At 41.8% G+C, this 20,384-nt stretch overlaps 1 protein-coding gene across 5 annotated transcripts in view; it reads left to right on the top strand.

The window, feature by feature from the left end:
• Positions 1–20,384, top strand: part of ERC1 (ELKS/RAB6-interacting/CAST family member 1) — a 270,574-nt gene that overhangs the window by 116,961 nt on the left and 133,229 nt on the right. For all 5 annotated transcript variants that reach the window (XM_061124651.1, XM_061124648.1, XM_061124649.1 and 2 more), the window contains 2 exons: positions 246–381; positions 12,551–12,682. In XM_061124651.1, coding sequence (XP_060980634.1) covers positions 246–381; positions 12,551–12,682 — 268 coding nt within the window. The remainder of the gene's footprint in view (positions 1–245; positions 382–12,550; positions 12,683–20,384) is intronic.

Raw genomic sequence — 20,384 nt, 5'->3', positions numbered from 1 at the left:
CACTCTGTCCCAGGCCTCTTTCCGTTCTATGTTTCATCACAAAGTACTCACTTGCGCAGGTGCTCCCGGAGCACTCTGGTTAACAGCTAGCTGCTGTTGGCATGGAGAGCTTGGCCAGGTTGGGAGGATTTCACATCAGGAACTCTTGCTGCTTCTCAGCTCTTCCTTGCATCGTGGTGTCAATTAATAAACACCTTGCCTGTGCACGTATACGAAGAGCTTGGGTTTTCTCCCCTTATCCACAGGCAGGTGAAGGACCAGAATAAGAAAGTGGCCAGCCTGAAGCACAAGGAGCAGGTGGAGAAGAAGAAGAGCGCCCAGATGCTGGAGGAGGCCCGGCGGCGGGAGGACACCCTCAGTGACAGCTCCCAGCAGCTGCAGGTGGGCGAGGGGCCAGGCGGGGGACTGGGCAGGGGACCAGGGCCGGCGGGGCCCTCCCCACGGGCACGTGGCTCTCTGCATCCTCACCTTCTGCGCTTTTTCCTTCTAACCTCTTTTTCCTTCTGCCTGCTACCTTCCTCTCAGTCCAGCTGTTTAGCAGTAAAGGAGAGGCTTTCAATAGAAAAGGCCAGTTTTATTGCACAGCTTTGTTGAGGAAACCTGAGCAAGGGAGAAAATCGTCTCCTGGAGGGAATCTGCCTGCTTGGTGAGTTCAGTGTCCACGGGCTCAACGGGGTCTTCAGGTGGTCAGCATCAATTGGCCTTTTCCTTCAGTAAAGCACATCATTCATCTGGTGTGTGTCAGGGTGTTTTGCACTTTTTATTGATGAGGAAACTGTCTCAGAGAAATTGAATTACTTACCCACATGCACACAGCCACTTACAGCTCAGCTGAGACTTGAACTGAGATTTGAACTGAGACTTCCAGGATCTCTAGCCTGTCTGAATGAAGGTTTAAGGTTTAGAGCATGCCGTGGACAGTGGAGATCTCTAAAGCTCCTGCCGAGACCACTAGCCACTGCCAGTTTGTGTTTCTCTAATTGGTATGATAGAATGTTTATGCCACACTGCATAGTCACAAAATCTTTACTGGAGGATTTGGAGGAGTTACCTGTTATGTAGAAGCCATTTTTAGGCTTTATAACAAATTCACTTCAGACATGAAAATCTGACTTTTTAATTCCTTTTTTCATTCTTCTTTTATATAGCTTTTACTGATAACATACTCCTTATAGAAACAGTATGAATTTCCTCCAATGTACCAACTTTTGAAAAAAGCCACTACCAGTTTTCCCTCACTCTTGCCAACAACAGTTGATACTATAAACTTTTTCCTCTTTTTTTTATTTTTTAGTGCCAATCTGATGGGTGGAAAATATTTAATTTTTGTTTTAATTTATATTTATCTGATTTACCAGTGAGGGCTGAGTGTTTTTTCATGTCTTATATTTTCATTTGTTTAACTAATATAGTTAAAATCTCTCTTTTTCATGATGACTTTTTCCATGTGGGTTTTTTACTTAGTTTATCCCTGTTTTGAGAACAGATATATATTTACCTATGAATATTTTTAAGTTGTTTCTGTCTTTCATTTCTAACCTTTTAATTTAAATAATTTTAGGTTATTTTGTGTGGTGAGGATCTTATGTTTTTCTTCTTTGCTAACAATTTCACTAGAGTATTTATAGAAAGTTATTTCACTGCTCCTAAGTTTGAATTGATATCTTTGTGTTTTATGAAATTGTGTAATAATTAGGTTGTTTCTGGATTTCAGTTTAACCTCATTTCTGGACTAGGATCACATTGTTTTTAGCTATAGAGAATATTTGTTCGTTTCATAAGACAAGCCCTTCTTTATGGCAGCCCCCTTACCTGTTTCATGTCTCATTCTCCCCTTCCACACTCCTACCTACTGTTCTCTGCTACCATCCTGTCTTTGTAAACCAAAATGTGCCCTGTTCATCATCTGTTAGGTGGTACGATAACACCAAAAGTGCCCTCATGTGTCATCTCTTATTTCCTCTTTATATAACTGGGCAAGATAAGTAAGTCAGATTATCTGTTTATGTATTACATACAGATAAGACTAATTTATAGTGGATGAGGACTTTCCAAGGTTCTTGGTAAGTGACAGATGTTAAGGTTATGAAAAATGATAACTGATGGCCATATGTGAGATGCACGTGCATGCAGTTCATTCGAACATGTGACAGCGCTGGACTGAAGTGGGGTCCTTCAGTTCTGATCTCAGCTCTTCTGCTAATGAGCTCTGCTGCTTGTTTCTTAACCATGTCATTGCAGGTAACACCCCAGTGGTGGTGAGTATCACTTGCACCCTAAGGTCACCTCTAAATGGAAGTCCCCACTGAGGGACCCTGAGGATTCTTGGAGAAGTGGCTGAGGGTAGAACCCTTGGCGGGGACCAAGGGGTAGGAAAGCAGTTGATGGAAGGTTTGTGTTGTACAAAGTTCTCGTTACCTGAATTTGTTTTTAAGTTTCTGAATGTACATACAGGTCCATCTACCTGAAATTTTCACGAAATAGGTGAGATGGAGGGACGGAATTATTTTAGTGTTTCCAGTGTAGGTATCATAATAATTCTAGTATTACAAAATATTCTTCATCATGTTAAAAAGACATCCTTTATAGTAATGAGTAATGTTTTGAACTTTGATGATTAATGATTAATTTTTATCAGATGCCACCTTGGCTTCTAGAGATTAATTCTGCTAATCATGTTAATAAACTCATAGTATTTTTGTTGTTGTTCGCGAAGAGGAAAGCTTGATTTAAACTAGAAGGTTGGTTTTTACCTTTCGTTATTCAGCGACTGTCAGTTATGGTCTTAAGTTCATTGGTGTCCTCATTCTTTCTGGCTACATTTTGCCACAAAGCAATGCTATTAGTTTTCCATTTAACTTTCTTTATTCTGAAGAATAATACACATTTTTAAAAGTACATAAAACACACACATGCACAGTGTGAGTAATACATGTAAAGTAACTGTCTCAAGGAATTGGAACACGACTGACATCCAAGAAGTCATATGTATATTCCTTCCCAATCATCATTTATTCCCTTCCTTCATCATTGACTTTGATTGTTCTTTGCCATTCTTTACAATCTGTGTATGTATTTTTGAAAGTATAGGTTGGTTTCGCAAAAGAAAACAGGAACAATAAACTAGAAACTAAAGGGATCAGTTGCCTAAGGGAGTGGTTAGAGGATTAGTAGAAAAGGAGGAAAAAGGGATGGGCAGTCAGTTGAAGGAGAAAGTGACTCTTCACGTATCTCTGTGTAGTTCTGACTCTTAACAGCCGAAATTGTTTCCCATCCTCTTAAAAACTAGAGAAACAAAACCAGTCGAGATGTGGGGTTGGGGGAACCCCACGGGGGAGGACAAACACTACCCAATGGACCAGTTTTATAAATGAGCAACATAACCACCCTCACAGGAGTGGGGAAGGCAGGAACGAACCTAAGGAGCTTTGGGAGCCATTTTCCTGAATACTGTGAAGCTCAAGACAAAAGAGCATTATTAGAATATAAATGTTGTGATAAAGAAATACATTGTAGACAATGAAGGCTGGGTTTTTTTATTCAAGAAGGAAGTTGCAAGTGAGTAAAGTGGGAAGACATAAAGCGCTGGAATTAGAAGTACTTGTAAGAACTCACAGTGTTAAATTTATGTGCAGACAAACAAGTACAGAGATGCTGGTGTGTGTCTGCACAGGGTTATTATAAATCCATGTATTTCCTGCCTCTGTACTTGAGAAGCCGTAAGTACACCCAACACCCAGATTTTGGTTTCTGCGTACCTTCCTCCAGTAAAATGAACTGAGGCATCTTACAGAAGCAATCGATTGCAGGGCTGGGGCAGGGAAAGACACGTGAGTCTTGACCACCGTGTGGTTTCAGAGCGTGGGAATGAGCTCAGCTGAAGGATGATGGCTGTGGGAAGACCATGCAGCCAACCTGGAGGAATATGTCCTGTGCTGAAATAAGCTGAGTCAAGAACAAGCAATAGTAGTTTTTTAATTTAATCCATCCTATGAAATAAATATCCATGAGTCTGTGCCCATGTAAGTAAAGTTGAACAGGATCTGCTTTGCACTTTGACAGTGCTGTTTTTTGCAGTATTTGGATATAGATTAGAATAAGTGTGGTTATGAAGAATTTATATGCCAGGACTTCCCTGGTGGTCCAGTGGGTACAACTCCATGCTCCCAAAGCAGGGATCCTGGGTTGTTCGATCCCTGGTCAGGGAACTAGATCACCCAGGCTGCAACTAAGATCCGGTGCAGTCAATAAAATATTTTTTAAAAAGAAAGTATATGTGAATAAATATGTGTTGCACATGTGCTTTGTGTAAATAGTGATGATGTAAGATGATCAAGGTCTCACCTCTGAAGGAGCTCAGATCACAGTAGGAGGCCCTGTAGTAAGAATGAAGGTGGGAGTTGAGAGAGCATTCTGGTAGTGAAGAGAGGAAAGAAGAGAGAGCGAATTTGAGATGTGTTACTTTTAGATCAAAAGGCAAGACTGTCTTACAGATTGGAATGTGGGCAGTAAGGGAGAGGCAGGAACGGGAATGGCTCATAGGCTCTTGGTGTCGGGAACTCTGTGTGTGCCGATGCTCAGTGATAAGATGGGTTAACCCCAAGACTGAGATCACCAGGTTCTCCAGGGAAAGAGAACAAGTCAATTTCCAACAAGTGAAGCTGTCTGAGAGCTTTCCTAATGGAGGTTTGAGCCAGCGGTGGGGTGTGCAGAGTTGAAGTTTAGAGAAGCCTGGTGTCAAGTTAATTTTGGAGACTTGAGCTCAGAAACCACATTTTGATCTGTAAGAATCAGACAGCTTCTAGAGATAAAATACTGACAGAAGAACATGGAGTTAGAGCTGAACCCTTGGCATCCTTACTGTTTAGAGCCAGAGTAATTAGGAGAGGTGCTCAAAGCAAACGAAAATGAGGAGGCCAGACGAGGCAGGAGAGGAAGAGGAGGTACGGCATCCCTGAGGTCAGGGGAAGACTGGGGATGCTTCTGGGAGGCTGAGAAGGAGGGCAGCATCCATGCACGCTCTGGTCCACCGTGTCCAGGATGGTCAAGAGAGGGTACTCAGCAACCCTCAGGGCTTGGCAAGGGGGTGCCTTCCATTCTGACCTCTTGACCTTGGGTGTCATAGATGGTCCTGCATTCATCCAGACACTTTCCTTGACCAGTTTTCTGTCGGACACTCACCTAGATTCACTGCACCTTCCAAGATCTTCGGAGTATCTGCTTAGATGCATTGAATATATGTGACTGTTCTAAGACATGGTTACACAATGGATCTTTAAAGGATCTCTGCCACAACCCATGCATACTGACATTTAAACCATTTTATGCTTCCAGTCGATACTCACAGATGCCAGGCATGGATGATAAAACATTGAGCACAGCCTGGAGATGAGCCTTTCCCTCTGTCATGTTTTTCGATCATTGCTCCTCTTCTGTTGACATTCTGCAATGAGTTTCGCCAAACTTTCCACTACTCGGGAATTTAGCTCTGTATTAGTTAAAGTCAGTTCTAAGTTGTTTCATTCATTTCTATAAGCCATGTTTCCCTGTAATTGGCTAAATTGGAAAATGGAAACCCACTCCAGTATTCTTGCCTGGAAAATCCCATGGACAGAGGAGGCTGGCCCATGGGGCTCACAAGAGTTGGACATGACTTAGTGACTAAACGACACCTGTCGTCGTCCTCAGTAAGTGTTTATTGAGAGCCCGTTATGGAATTATCATTTCTCTGAGTGCTGTGAGGAGAGAGATAAATAAGAATTATTTTACTCCCTGTGAATATTAGATATGCTTATTAAAAGCACTTTTTTTTGTGTGCTGGATATGTGAAAAGATGTGACACAGTGCAATTCATGAGTAATTGCCAAGTGAAGATCTTTGACCGATAGTCATTTTGGGATTAGAAAAGCTTTGTATTGAAAGCCTACCCATCTTTTAAAGTTCAGATCAAATGTCCCCTGCGTGGTAAAGCCTGCGTAACTCCTCACAGTGGGAATTAATCACACTGTGTTGCAGTTCCATTACAGTTTCTGCTTTAATTCAGAGCTCATTTTCTTACCTTGTATTTATTACATGCTGTTAGTGTGTGTGCTCTCTTTTGCATATTTGAGTTTGGGAACCCTGTCTTTGTACTTTGCACGTTGTTCTTTACAGAAAACTGTTCATTGATTTCGGTTTCATCGATAGATGTCAAGAACTGTTCATTCACAAGCATCTTAGCCTGGCCTTGGGAGCTTCAGTCTTTTAAGTATTTTCTAGCTCATTTTTAGGTGAGATACTCACCAGCATAGCTACCCTATTCTATACTACCTGGTGGTGTTGGTCTTCCTTAAATATAGTTTACTGGTTTTCTGATGTACACTTTTGTGCTTAGGCACAGTCTTTCTGTGGTTTTCTAGTTTTACCACCTAAAGGTCTGGCTTAAAATGAACTTTTGTTGGTGAACTCTATTCTTGTTACTGTCTTCCCTGTTGTTCCTCAGCCTGTGTGTTTAATTATATTTTATTGCTTTTTATTTTTCAATACCCTGTTTTAGAAATCTTCCTTGGTGATTTAATCCTCCCTTCCCTTCCCCCATTTTGTCTAGTTTATATCTGCCTTAGGTTAAGGGCTATTTTTTAAAATTTCTTTTTAGCCTTTCTTAATGTTTTGCAAAAAAAAAAAAACTGAAAATGTTAATGGCTCAATCGTGTCCAACTTTTTGCAACCATAGGATTTCCCAGGCAAGAATACTGGAGCGGGTTTCTATTTCCTTCTCCAAGGGATCTTCTCGACCCAAGGATTGAACCCACGTCTCCTGCATTGCAGACAGATGCTTTACCATCTGAGCCACTAGGGAAGCCCCAAGTTGTTCATTAATTACAGCTATAGTTATTATAAATATTAAATTTAAATTTTAGTTACAGATTTTAAAAGTCATGTATAATGATCTTATATTTAGCATCCTAATATTCTTGAAAATTTCATAGGTTACCCGTTATGAGCCTCTCACATTTTAACGAAGGACACACCATCCATCCTCCCTTGGTTCAGAATGGTCGGTCACCTTATGTATTTTTATTCTTTCAGCCATGACACTTACTTTGTCTTTTGACAGAACTGCAGGTTTTAGCCACATTCTAATATGGCAGGGCAGACTGAACTGGGGGCAGGGGGCTCACGTCAATAGCATTTGGTGCTCTGTTTTTATTTATAACAAAGGTGGGTATCTGGATTTAACCTTGAGAGAGGGCACTGTCAGGGAGACTGATGGGCCTGCTGAAAAGACATGGCGGCTTCCACAACCAGCTCTCCTGAGACCAGTGGATATTAAGGACGAAGTTCAGAGAAAGTAGAGATGGAGATAGGAAAAAGCAGTTTTTCATGTATTTAGGCCTATTCTCCTCTTGGTGCAGAATCAGTGAAGCATCTGTGTTTTTCTTCAAAATTACGTTTTATTTGCTCTACCTACAAAATTTGTTTTCCCTCCATTTTGGTAAGAGTTTTTTTTTTTTTTTTTTTTTAAATGAAGACTACTTATCCTTGGTTTGAACATTGGTCATGGGGATAATTATTTAAGAAAACCATTTAAAAAATTAAGATAGACATCTTTCTAGAAACAGTACATGATGTGTCACATGCCAGATGTTACTGTTCTTCTTGTTTTTGTAAAAATAAATTTTGGCTTCTTCTTAACAGATCTTCTCAACCTATTTAAAGATTTAATTCTACATCATTTCTTCCATTTTGGTTAATTTTCCTCTTAGGGCTTCTTCTGTCTAGAATGTGAGCATAGGTGGGTTTTATGGAGTTCTCAATACGTATTAAATGGAATTAGGGATTACACAGGAAAAGTGTAATACAAATCAGCATCTGTTTTTACACATGTGTGGATAGTTGCTGAAATTAATCCGAAAATTGTGTTTTCCTGCAGGTGAAGCACCTACTCATACTGTTGACACGTGTGTAACTTTTTAAAGCTTTTAGCTCAAACTGTGCCCTTTCTTACATTTAAGAAAAAAAACAAGTCTTAAAATTATTTAAAGAAATCCTGCCATGTCTGAAATATCCTCAATAGATACATTTCCCCCTGGACAGAATTCGGTTCCATCTGATGGCCAGTGGAATTTACTGAAAGATTGTTTACTGATAGTACAGTTGTGTGGCCTGCTAAGCTGTTTCCTTTAGTTAAGTTTAGCCCTATTCTATGGGAACTTTTAGTCACATCATTTGAGCTTATTTCAGGAATGTGCCCCATAAAACGATGAGTGGTTAACGTTACATTTGGCAGGAAAATTCTGAAAAGTACTGGGGTCTCCTTCAGTGAAACAAATGGTTTAATCCTTTCCTTTGTGTTATTGTGGAAGCTCCTCCTCTGAATTTTGAAGGTGAAATCTCCAAGGAGAGCCCTTAACAGAGAGCAGAAGCCGGTGTCTATGCAGCCCCTTTGCCAAGACCTCAGAGACGAGAGACACCCTCTTACAGATGACATCAGTTGTTTATTACGTTAAGTAAAAGGTTATCTTTGGGGTTTTTGGTGAAGACTTAGAAAAGGTGTGCTTGTTCTTTTTATAAGCATTATTGATCAGAGGAGATGTCCTATGATTAAGTAAACCACACGTCCTTGCCCAAGCTTCTGATAGTCAGCTACCAGAATTTTCAAGATGAGAACCTGGCCATCCATGGGGGCTGTTTGTCCTAGATGTTCTATACACATTATATATATATATATATATATATATATATATATAGCATTGCTTTTCATGTATATGTTTCCATTTCTTTAATGAAATGCACCTACTTTTGTTTTGACTTTGATTTTCAACAAATTGAACTGTGGGAGATATTTGAGTGACTTTAAAGAGAGCGGAGAAGAACATATCTTTTGTTTTAACCCAAGGCATTTCCTTAAAATAAAAAGTAGTCTGTGTGAAACCAAATTCTGTCCCTGTGTTAGGCTAGCGTTCCTTTCTTAAAATTGACTTCATCAGTGCATCTGGCTTCAATTTTTTACACCCCCCCGCCCCCAACCAAACATCTGAGAAGTTGGCCATTGAATTCTGACATGTTGAATGATTTTAATGAAATCTTCCTCATGTGTATTTTTGTGCTTGGGGGTTGAGAAGGAGGAAGGAAGGGTAAGCAGTGGGGTGGAGGACGATAAAGAAGTGCCGTCTCTTCACATTAAGGATGATGGATAGCGGTTAACATTAGTATCTCTCAGCGCAAGTTAAACTCTCTGGTGAGTGCTGTTCACCCCAGAGGAAGCGGCTCTCAACGATTACCCGTTTACCCGAGTGAGTGACCTCCACCGGCAGGACCAGGGACAGGGTGATGAGTGCGTGGGGCTGTTACCTCCAGTGTCCTTCATGAAGTCTGCACTGCCCTTCCTTCTGCTGATGAGAAAAGTTTAATGAGATCTGTCCGTATCAAGTGATCTCTTTTTATGTTACTGTATTACTGAGTCTTTTCTTTTAATTTTGAAGGAGATGTTTGAAGGGAACAAAAAATTAATTTTTAATTGCCGCTGTTCCTTTTTTTTTCCCCCTTTTTCCTTTGTTTTTCTTTCTGAACGTTTGATGTGAAGGCCATGCAGTGGGGAGTAGTCTCACAGCTGGCACAAAGCTGATGTTGACAGAGCTGATGTCAAGAAGCAAAGTTCAGAGGAGGGAGGCAGGGGGGTGGGATTATGGGATTTGCCAGCGGGTCCGCCCTGTCTTCTTGTGGAATTGCCTGAGCAAAGTTACAGCTGTCGCAGCTTGTGCCTAATCTTGTGTGAGTGTAGGAGGCTTGCTGTTTAAGGAATTCTTTAGTAGCGGCTCTTCTTTCTCCCTCTCCCATCGCCAACCACCGCCCCCCCACCCCACCCAACTAATCACAGAAACCTCCTCCTCCAACCCTTTCCTCTATGCATGAAGGGGCCGCACTGGATCCCCGCTAGTAAGGAGAGCTGGCATAACAGCAGGCCACAGTGCCTAATCCAGAGCCAGAGAACTAGCCTATGTTAGTATTGATGAGCGTACACGTCATCTGTGGCAGCTGACATAAAATTCTACAGGTACCATACAGGTTCCGCTTTCATTTGAAGTGACAGCAGCTACTTAAAATGGTAAAGCGTGTTCCTTTACTGTCTCCACCTGGCTCTTTCCTGAGTTGTCTGTAGCGCACAGGACATGTCTTAAGTTTAGGATTTCACGGATCAGTTCAACCATGTGAAAAGTCAGTTTGAGAGCCAGTGAATGTACATTGCTTTCTCTGCTTAGCTTCCCTGACCCCAGGCTGCCAGTTTCATATTTTTCTTCCAGATAGTGAATGCTAAAAAGTCGATTAACTCCAAACAGGACAAATCAGCCCTCTTTTTGCAATTTCCAATTAGATTTGTTTTTGGCTGAATTTTGTGACTTTACCTCCTGTCTGCCTAAAGAGTAGATAGACTTTATGCTGAAAATTCATGAGGGATCAGGAGATTACAGAGGGCAATACCTAGGGGGGGTCAACAAGACTCTGAATATTTCATTCTCGTGTTTTCTTTAAAAAATGAGTCCATTCCCCAAAGAAAGGAACTTCACTGAAATGTGGAGGACGGAGGAGCCCAGCATGCTACAGTCCATAAGGTGACAAAGGGTCAGACACGACTTAGTGACTGAGCAACAACAACTTATTAATAAACCTCTATTGTATAGCTATCTAGACAGTGACCCAGTAGTTTTTTTTTTTTTTTAGTTGAACTATGATTGGCATATTGTTGTGTATTCCTAGGACTGAACTGTCATTGAATTAAGTTGGATTACTCTATTTTTTACCATAGCCACAACACCTCTCATTAGAACTCAAGCCAATTGCAGGTTTTCTTCTAAATCTTGACAGAATGCATATTTTGCTAATCTCATATCCAATGATATGCTGATATCATTGGATATCATGAAGTTTCATGAAGTCTTCTGAATATCTGCCTTTCACAATTTCGGTATACTTGGATTTCATTTTAATTTAGTGTTGTTTGGTTTCCACACTAAAATAATCTCCTAACCAAAGCTGTCTTTTCAGAAAGGGCTCTGTTGTCCAAACTGTTAGGTTTCTTTCAGAAGCACTTTTGATAATCTCTGTCTTCATTCTTCATTAGTAATCCACTTTTCTTATACTGGAGCCTTATCTTTGGGTACCATGAAAACTGTCTTCCAAGATGGCCCCAGAGCATCCTCACCTTTTGGTTCTCAAGCCCTTGTGTAGCCTTGTGTCAGGGTCAGCCCTCGTGCATAGTAGAAAGTGTCAGAAATGACAACATGTGACTTCTGAAGCTGGAACAAGAGACATGGATGCCCTGCCCTCCTGGGTCACCTGCTCTGAGGAATGCCAGGCACCATGGGGAGAGGAGCCTCAGAGGCCCTTTGCCAGCGGTCATCACCAACTTGACGCCGTGTATGGGGAAGCAGAAGGCTGAACCCTGGCTGACATCTCAGCTGTTCCCCATCAGAGAACCTGGAGCCAGAGCTGTTAGGTTAAACTGCTCCTGACCCACAGAAACTGTGTAGACAAACAATTTGTTCTCCATTATTATAAGCTGCCAAGTGTGTGGTAACTTGTTATAGAACAATAAATAAAAAATAAGCACTTTATATCCTAGGTATTAAAGTGATCCACCACAAACCTGAATTCTTTTTCCTTGCAATTCACAGTTTGGTCTTCTCTACTGGTAGAAGAATAAGTGCTATTTGAATTTGTTAATGTTGCCATTGCAGTAATTTTCAGTCACTTGTTAGAGCTTTGGACAGTGTTTGCCATAAGAATTCTCAGCTAGTAATTCATATTTGTGTGTAATAGGCTATGTTTGCCTTTCTGATAGAAATCCATATTTACTTCCCCAAAACTTCCTTCTTAGTTTGTAGAGATTATCAGGGCTAGTGGTTTTGGTTGGCTAACCAAATTACTCATCTTTAGCCAGACCAGTTACCTACATCCAGTTATCATTTGTAGTTTTCTTGTATGAGATTGAGAAAAATCTTTGCTCTATTGAATTCATTAGGGAAAAAAATCTTTTTCATTTCTTTCTTTTAGAAATTAGTTTGCCAACAGTATGTATGTAGAATCTAATCTGTATGTAGAATATAATCTGACTGATCATGCTGTTTACTTAACTTTTTTCATCTAGGCTTAACTTCAGAGGGAAAGAGAATGTTTTGCTATTGAGTCTTATTACTTAGGCTTCATCAAAGCTGGCCTTGAGCCCAGTTTAGAGAGTAGTTCAAAAACAGCTTTGTGTTTTTACCTAATCAAGCCCTATCTACCTATCTGCCTAACACAATATTCTTCTGTCTGTCGATGGAGAAAGTCCATCACAGGTTTCTCTTGTTTAATTCACTTGACGCTTTGCTTTCAATAACAGTATACTTCTTGAGCTTCTTTACTCTTCCTTCCCTTGTCTTACTCTCTCTTTTGTGTCCACATCTTTCTGTCCTAGATGTACGTCTGAAGGGAAGAACATTTTATCAGTAGATAGCCCTTTTCTTGATAAATAGGCTCTCTTTGGGTTAACCAATTAGCCTCCTTCACCGAGTCTTCCATCGTTTTCCAGGACAGTCTCCGTAAGAAGGATGACAGGATTGAAGAGCTGGAAGAAGCCCTAAGAGAGAGTGTGCAGATAACCGCAGAGCGAGAGATGGTGCTGGCGCAGGAGGAGTCAGCCAGGACCAGTGCTGAGAAACAGGTCTGCGATTCTGTGCAGTTACAGGCCATGCTGCTGGGTAAAGGAAAGGTAAAACCCAACCAGTGTAGTCTAGGTGAACTGTACATAACATGTGTTCGCAGGGTTTCAAATACGTGTCATCGAGTGTAAGTATTCAGACTTAAATAAGCATTGAAATACAGTCGTGTGAGAATTGATTCATGTTCATGCAGAGGTCTCTGCTCTAAGTGTCTGGGGCTGACTTGTGTATATTGATGTGTATGTAGACACATACATCTGATGAGATGAAATGGAATTTGCCTGTTTGTTACCAGACTAAGCACAACTCTGCTTTTAAATGGGATGGGAACACATACACATTTCTGAGTCAGACATACTGATTCAGAGAGCAGAAAGTTTCTTTTGTAGTCTGTCTTGTCCACAGGAGCAGTTAAAAGTTGTAGCAAGTTGAGGTTGATGACAGGTGTGAGGGACATAGGTGTCATGACACCTGGAGTCCCAGATCAGCATGTCTCCACCTCGAGGTGACTTGGTAAAGAATTCTGCTCTCAGTGTTGTTTCCGTCTCTTTGTTGGAGAAACACAAGTGCTAAACCGGGTGAAAAGTATTCACTGAGAGGGTAACATGAATCTTTGGGGAGCCCTTTGCTCAGACCACCATGGCTCTTTATGAACTAGGGTAGCTCATAGCCGGGAAGAAGGGTGCCTTGCAAAGCAGACATGTCATGGTGTCCACCAGGCAATCCCCTCATATGTTAGACACAGGCATGTGGTATCTTTAGTGTCAAGTGTAGAAAGACTGACATTTATTAACAAGGTTGACAGAAAATCTGTCTTTCCAGAATGAGTTTCTTTTAGCGCCCTATTCGTAGATAAATGCCGTGGTCCGCTTTCTATTTGAGTATTTATTAATGTACTATTAAACAGATCCTGGGGTAGTGGAGAACCTCAGAGAAGGGAGTGGTGTCAGCCATTGTTCCAGGGCAAGGAGGAATTTTCTTGGGTATTACCTTTTTTACATTCTTCCCTTTTCTTTTCAGAATGCCCCCCCCCCCCCGCCCCCGCCCCTGGTTTGTTTTCCTATCAAGATTTTTTTTCTGCCTTGGGATCATTATTTAGTGACAAGTCTTCCACACCAGGGGCTTCCCCTGGGGGCTCAGATGATAAAGAATCCACCTGCAGTGCAGGAGATGTGGGTTCAATCTCTGGGCCGGGAAGATCCCCGGGAGAAAGAAATGGCAACCCACTCCAGTATTCATGCCTGGGAAATCCCATGGACAGAGGAACCTGGCAGGTTATATAGTCCATGGGGTCGCAAGAATGAAACATAACTTAGTGACTAAACAACTTTTGTACCAAAGATCATGTAGAAATGTTGACAATTAGTAATAAATCATGTATAAAGACCACTGTTACATGTTCTTTTTTAGGCTACTGTGTGAGCTGCTTGTAATTTGCTTTCTGGGGCTGATTGATAATTAGATCAGTTTTTTAGTTTAGAGAGAAGTTGAGCAATGTACAGAGAGTTTCCACATCTGCTTTCCTAAACCTCAGTTTCCATTTCTGTTAACATCTTGCCTTGATGTGATGCAGTTTTTAAAATTGATGGGCCAGTATTGATATTTATTAACTAGTCCATAGGTTACATCTTGGCTCACTCTCTGTTACACCTGTTACAGGTTTTACTGAGTCCTTAATGGCATGTATCCATCATCACAGGATCCTACAGAGTAGATTCAGTCCCTAAAAATTCCCCATGCTCCTCCGCTTCATCCTTCCTCCTACGTCCCCGCTCCCTAATCTTTTTCCTGTAGCCTTTTCTGACGGGATTCTTTCCTTCAGCCTCTGCATTGAAAGTTATCCCACATCTTTTTGTGGTCTGAGAGATTATTTTGTTTTTTCTCTGAATATATTCTACTACATGGATGTGTCACAGTTTTCTTATTCCTTCACCTATTGAATAACACCTTGGTTGCTTCCAGTATTTTTGCCAATTGTGAATAAAGCTGCAGTTAACATCCATGGTTTCTGTATGGACATCAGTTTTCAACTCATCTAGGTAAATACCTGGGAGTGTGATTGCTAGATTGTAGGGAAGACTATATTGAGCTATGTAAGAAACTGGAAATATCTTTTGAAGTGGTTGTAAATAATTTGCTTTTAATTGCATGCCTTTTTCTTTCTCTCTTTCTTGTTTATCCTTTCCACCATTTTGCTTCTCACTGCCTGTCTGAAGCTGTTCAGTGAAATATTGCATGAGACCCGTCATTTGGGCTTTAAGTGGTTTAAGGTATGAAGACACCACTTTTATGTCTGTTCTTCTGGACCTGATAACCCTCATCCACGGTCCTCCAGCTTTCATCATCTGTCCTTTTTTTTTTTTAAATCTGTCTTTTACTCCTACTGTTAATTTGCCTGAATGTATTAATTGTATGCACCAAAGTAATCTACAAGTATTTGTTTGAAATATCTTAAAATGGCTTTTTTGGCTAGGGACATTCTGTTGGGTTGGCCAAAAAGTTCTTTTGGTTTTCAGTACAAATAAAAGGCCTACATTTCATTTTCACCAAGAACTGTATCAAAGAATGTATTCCCTAACCGAACAAACTTTTTGGTCAGCCCCAGTGCTCATTATCTTCCTCAGGTCCAGCATCTCTGTCTCTTGCCTCAATTTAGCCTCTGACAAGAAATGCCCATCCTGATAGAAGGAGGATATGTGCATCTTGAATTTCTCAAGGAGCAATGGGAAATTGGGAACCGTCTCTCTCATTAAAACAAAATACAGAACCTTTTAAAGCACGAACAGAGGAAACCCATCAAAGGAAGATGATCCTTCTGCCTTTCCTGGGTTCTTACAGGACCCCCTTACTTACCCGTGTTCCTGCTACTTGCTGCCCTATGTGGAGACCACGCCTCACAATTAGGGAGGTGGGGCGATGATCCAGGGAAGGAAAACCTCCCCTCACCTGTGTCTGCAGATGGAGAGGATGAAGGGAATCATTCTGAGGGGAAAACTCAGGGGGTCCTCTCACCTTCGCTTTGTTCTCTTTCACATGGTTTTCTTCTCTGAAACTTCACTCTGCTTAACTTGTGGCAGGTTTTGTGTTTTGTTCAATTCGAGAGTCTGTACAAACACAGAGTAAAAAATTGCTCTCTTGTAAACCAGTTTCAGAGTTGCCAGGGGTTAGAAGCAATGTCTGCCTTCAGCAGTGTTGCTATGAAGTTAAAATTTTGGACATGGTTTTGTTTTTGTTTTTTAGTGCTTGAATGTTGTAAATATCTTTGCTGGTATTCTTCCAGAGTGAATTTATTTTCTGAAAGAGCACATTGCTAACTAAATGTTAAAGAACACCTCTAAAATAGCAAGACTTTTTCCTTGTCACTCAGTAAGGTGGGTTTATGTCTGTTCCTAAAGTATATTTTTTAATATTTTGAACAATGAAAAGATCTACTCTCAACATGACTAATGTGCACGAGTTCTGAGTTTTACTTTTTTTAAAATCGCTTTGTCTTTTTTGGGGGGGAGTATAATTGCTTTACAATGTTGTGATATATAGCAATGCAGTTCGTGTGATATATAGCAATGCTGTACAATGACGTGACTTGGCTATATGTATACACCTATCCTCTTGGACCCGCCCCCCCATCCCATCCCCATCCTCTCTCGTCCCACCCATCTAGGTCATCACAGAGCACCAAGGTGAGCTTCCTGTGCTATATAACGGCTTCTCACTAGCTGTTTTACACATGGTAGTGTATATGTGTCAGTACTACCTATTTTAGTTTCAAAGCTCATTTTTAACAGCAGTATTCTTTTTTTTTTTCTCAAATTGCCATTTTGCCATTCTTTGGCATGTATGTTAAGTGTAAATTCTTGACCTAGAAGATAATGAGGTTTTACCAATGGTTTGCTAGATATCTTTTTTATTTTTAACACAGATTTTTTAAAAAATTTTATTTGTGTATTAAAATTGTGCAGATTTTAAAAATTATTTGAACTAAGAAGTGACACTTGACTGAAGTGCGTTTTACAGCCTGCAGGACACCTTGAACCAGTGTCGTCTCCACTCCAGGTCTCCCTGTTATCCCCCGAGGTGCTCCCTTCAGCTTGCAAGTCCTCTCCCTTCCCGGTCAGCCAGGCCGGCAGAAGGGAGAGGCAGGCGCACCTCCTTGCCAGTAGTTTTTGGTTCTTTGATGTGAAAATGGGCAGCACAGTCACTTAAACGTGATTCTGCTTCCTTTTGTGGATTGCCTGGTGTGTATGGACAGCACACGCCTCATTACAACTCGCCTGCTTGCTTCGCCTGCTCGACTGTTGCTTCTGAAGGCAGTAAACGTTCCTCTGCGGTTCTGTCTTCCTCACTGGTTTGTCAGGTATGACTGCAGAGGAAGTGGCGCTGGACGCAGGCGGGTGGGGTCTGCAGAGTGGCTGCCGCCCGGTGTCCTCTTTTTATTCTTAGGGTCTTATTGAATCCCCTGTGGCTGTGAGTCTACCCAGTCAATTTCAGAGCAGTTATCACCGTGACACGGCGAGCACTGTTTCACACGGACCAGGCGGCACCACGAAGCAGGACTGGTAGCCGGGCGGCCTGGAGGAGACCGTGTGGCAACAGGCCTGTAACTGGACTCCCCAGCCTTCCCATCACCTTCTTTCAGCTGCTGCCAAAATGGACAGCTTGTAGCAGCTTGTAGTATGGTTTTATAAACCTAATCCTGTACTGATCTGAGTATTTATAGCAAATTATATTTTCCTCATTTTCAAATTGACAGTCATGCTCGGAAAATAAAATCCTTTCACTTATGCTGCCTTTTCCATAAGCATTTATTGAATACCATGTATTTTTCCAGATACTGAGCATTGAAAACAAGAAGGTATGGGATACAGCCTGTGCCTCAGGAAGTTCACGTTTATTGGGAGGGACTGGAGAATAAACCTGTCTTTAATCATGGTTCCGTTTGTAAGTGCCACTGGTCAGGATCTGAATAGAGGGCTTTACAAGTAGAAGAGGAAGGGCCACTCTCGCCTTCTGAGAGGGACAGCATTGTGCCTGTGGAATGTGTGTGTCTCTCTAAATAAACCTGCTGTCACTTAAAAAACAAAAAAAACTAGAAGCGGAAGGGCAGCATGTAATCCAGTGCAGAGAGATCCACAGAAGGCTTCCTGGAGGAGGTGGCTTATGCACGTTCCCAGTCTTATTTAGTGTCATGCAAAGAAGAGGTTTTGTTTATTTATCTATTCTAGGTTATTCTTTAGGCTTTGCTGAAGAATGTTAGCTGTATTATATGGTAGTAGAATTGTGACCACCTCAGGTTTATATTTTCAGCCCAGTTCTCTCTGAGATCCAAGCGAAGTCTCCTTCATATCAGCCATGTATCTTTACTCCAGTATTTCACTACCATCTCAACTAGAAACCATCCAAATTCAGAGCTCTTGATTTCTCACCCTCCAAGTCTTTCCCTCAGGCTTTTTCATCTCATCTGAGAAAGCGCTCTCATCCTGCAGAACTTAGGCGCCTTTGGTGGGAGGGGAGTCGAGTCCAAGAAAGGCAGGATTGACGGCTCAGGTGCTGAGACTCTGTGCTGTGACTCTGGTTCAGAGGTCCCTCCAGAGCTGCGGGGAAACCGTCGTGCCTGGTGCTTTAAGAAGTGGGCTCTCAAGCTAGACTCCTTGGTTGGAATTATGGATCCATCACTTAAAGGTTGTGACCTGAGGCGAGCTGCTTTGCCTCAGCTTCTTGAGCGGTCAGAGAAGGACCGCTGGCGTGATGTGGTGCACCTGCCACGTCAGGAGAGGCTGTGTGTATACAGCACTTAAAGACAGGTAGTCCGTAGACATCAGCAGCTTTGACACTTCTCTTGTCTCCACCATGGCCCTTGACAGCCCCATAGGGAGGGCTGGTCCCACCAGTCCAGGGCCCCAAAGAAGCTCAGAATCCATAGACCCTACCTGGTTGATCCGGCAACAGTGATGACATGCCTCAGTAACCATTTTCATACGTATGCTTCATACAAGTTTTCATCCTTGTCACTTGAGAAAATACTTGTCCCCTCCCCTCACCTGGCCTGGAATCTGTAGCATCTTCATCAGCCGAGGCTGCCATAGCCTACTAACAGGCAGGCCGTGTGGGCATCATTCCAGCCACCAGATTCTTCTTTCTCTGAGAGCATGTCTTAGGTCAGTGCAGGAGCGTAGTCTGTCCATAATTTTCCAATTTACTTTCAGGTTTTCCTCTTGGAGATAGTTTGGACAGCTTTAGTAAATGACGAGAAACGTGTGCTGTGAAATAATGGGGAAATATGAGATGTCATCTGAATTGGTGCTTTCAGACTGTGGTGCTGGAGAAGACTCTTGAGAGTCCCTTGGACAGCAAGGGCAGTCAGTCCTAAGGGAGATCGACCCTGAATACTCATTGGAAGGACTGATGCTGAAGCTGCAGTGCTTTGGCCACCTCATGGGAAGAGCCGACTCATTGGAAGACTCTGATGCTGGGCGAGATGGAAGGCAAAAGGAGAAGGGAGCAGCAGAGGATAAGATAGTTAGATAGCATCACTGACTCAATGCATATGAGTTTGAACAAACTCCAGGATAGGGGTGTGTGAAGTGAAGGACAGGGAAGCCTGGCATGCTGCAAAGAGTTGGACACAACTGAGCAGCTGAACAGCAGCAAAGGAAGGAAGTTTGGTTGTCAGCAACGTAAGCTCTGCTTTTAAAGCAGTTCACTGATTTCTGCAGCCTTCATCGTTTTTCATCAATGCAAAGATGGAAGATGCTGTTGTCATGAAACATTTTATTGATAAACATATGGAAGCTGCATGTTTAACATTCAAGGGTCTGAGGAGATGTGATAGTTAAATTCGCAGCCCTGATCTCTTTGCCGTGTGTAATCATTCCAATATTTAAATCAGGCTCCTTCAAGATGCACCTAGTAAGTTTCATTGTAGATGGTTGCTCTGGTGTCAGAGAGTTCGGGTCTCCTTTGTTATGGTGACTGGTTATGAAATGAGGCACTTGACAGACTGAAGTGAGACTGCTGGAAATACGTCATGTCTGCCTTCATGGTGACAGCTGGCTACAGGACAAGCCCCACCAGAGCCTCTCTGCAATTGACAGGGGGCTTCAAAGGACACCAGTGCTGCCACTTCAAAGGGGGTTCCTGCCATCTCTGGCTGGTTGAAAGAAGCAGTTAAACGGCCGTGCCCAGCAGTAGCAGAAATCTCTGTGTTTAGACTTCTCCTTTTGATCTTAGAGAGATGTATGAAATGCGTGTTAAGTTAAAGGAATGATACAGTCTGCATTGATGGCAACCCAATATTATTCTGCATTTCAATCCACTTATTAGTGGAAATCACCCAAATATGTTCAAATAACAGCAAGTCTAAAGACTCAGGTGTCTCAGACAGAGAACATTCAAAAGAGTTGAAACTGTTTGAATGCTGTAGTCACCTTCACAAATGCGGAATAAGTCAGATGTAAATTAAAATGAAACTCTCAGTGTGTTTTAAAAACTGTCCTTCAGTCTCTCCTTGTAATTTTTATCCCCCTTTAGTTAGAAACTAGTTCTGAATGTTGATAGTAAGAATGAGAGACAGCAATCAAGGCTGATTTGCATAGTTTAAACTGACATTTCTCTGTATTTAGCAACTCTGTACTTAAAAACCTAAGTTTGTTCTATTTAAAATCTTACCCAGTTATGCTGGATACACTTTTGAAATAATTAATCTTT

Source organism: Dama dama, chromosome 22 (genome assembly GCF_033118175.1).
Source record: "Dama dama isolate Ldn47 chromosome 22, ASM3311817v1, whole genome shotgun sequence".
NCBI lineage: Eukaryota > Metazoa > Chordata > Mammalia > Artiodactyla > Cervidae > Dama > Dama dama.
Note: the sequence above shows the minus strand (reverse complement) of the source record. Positions and strands in the feature narration are given on the sequence as shown.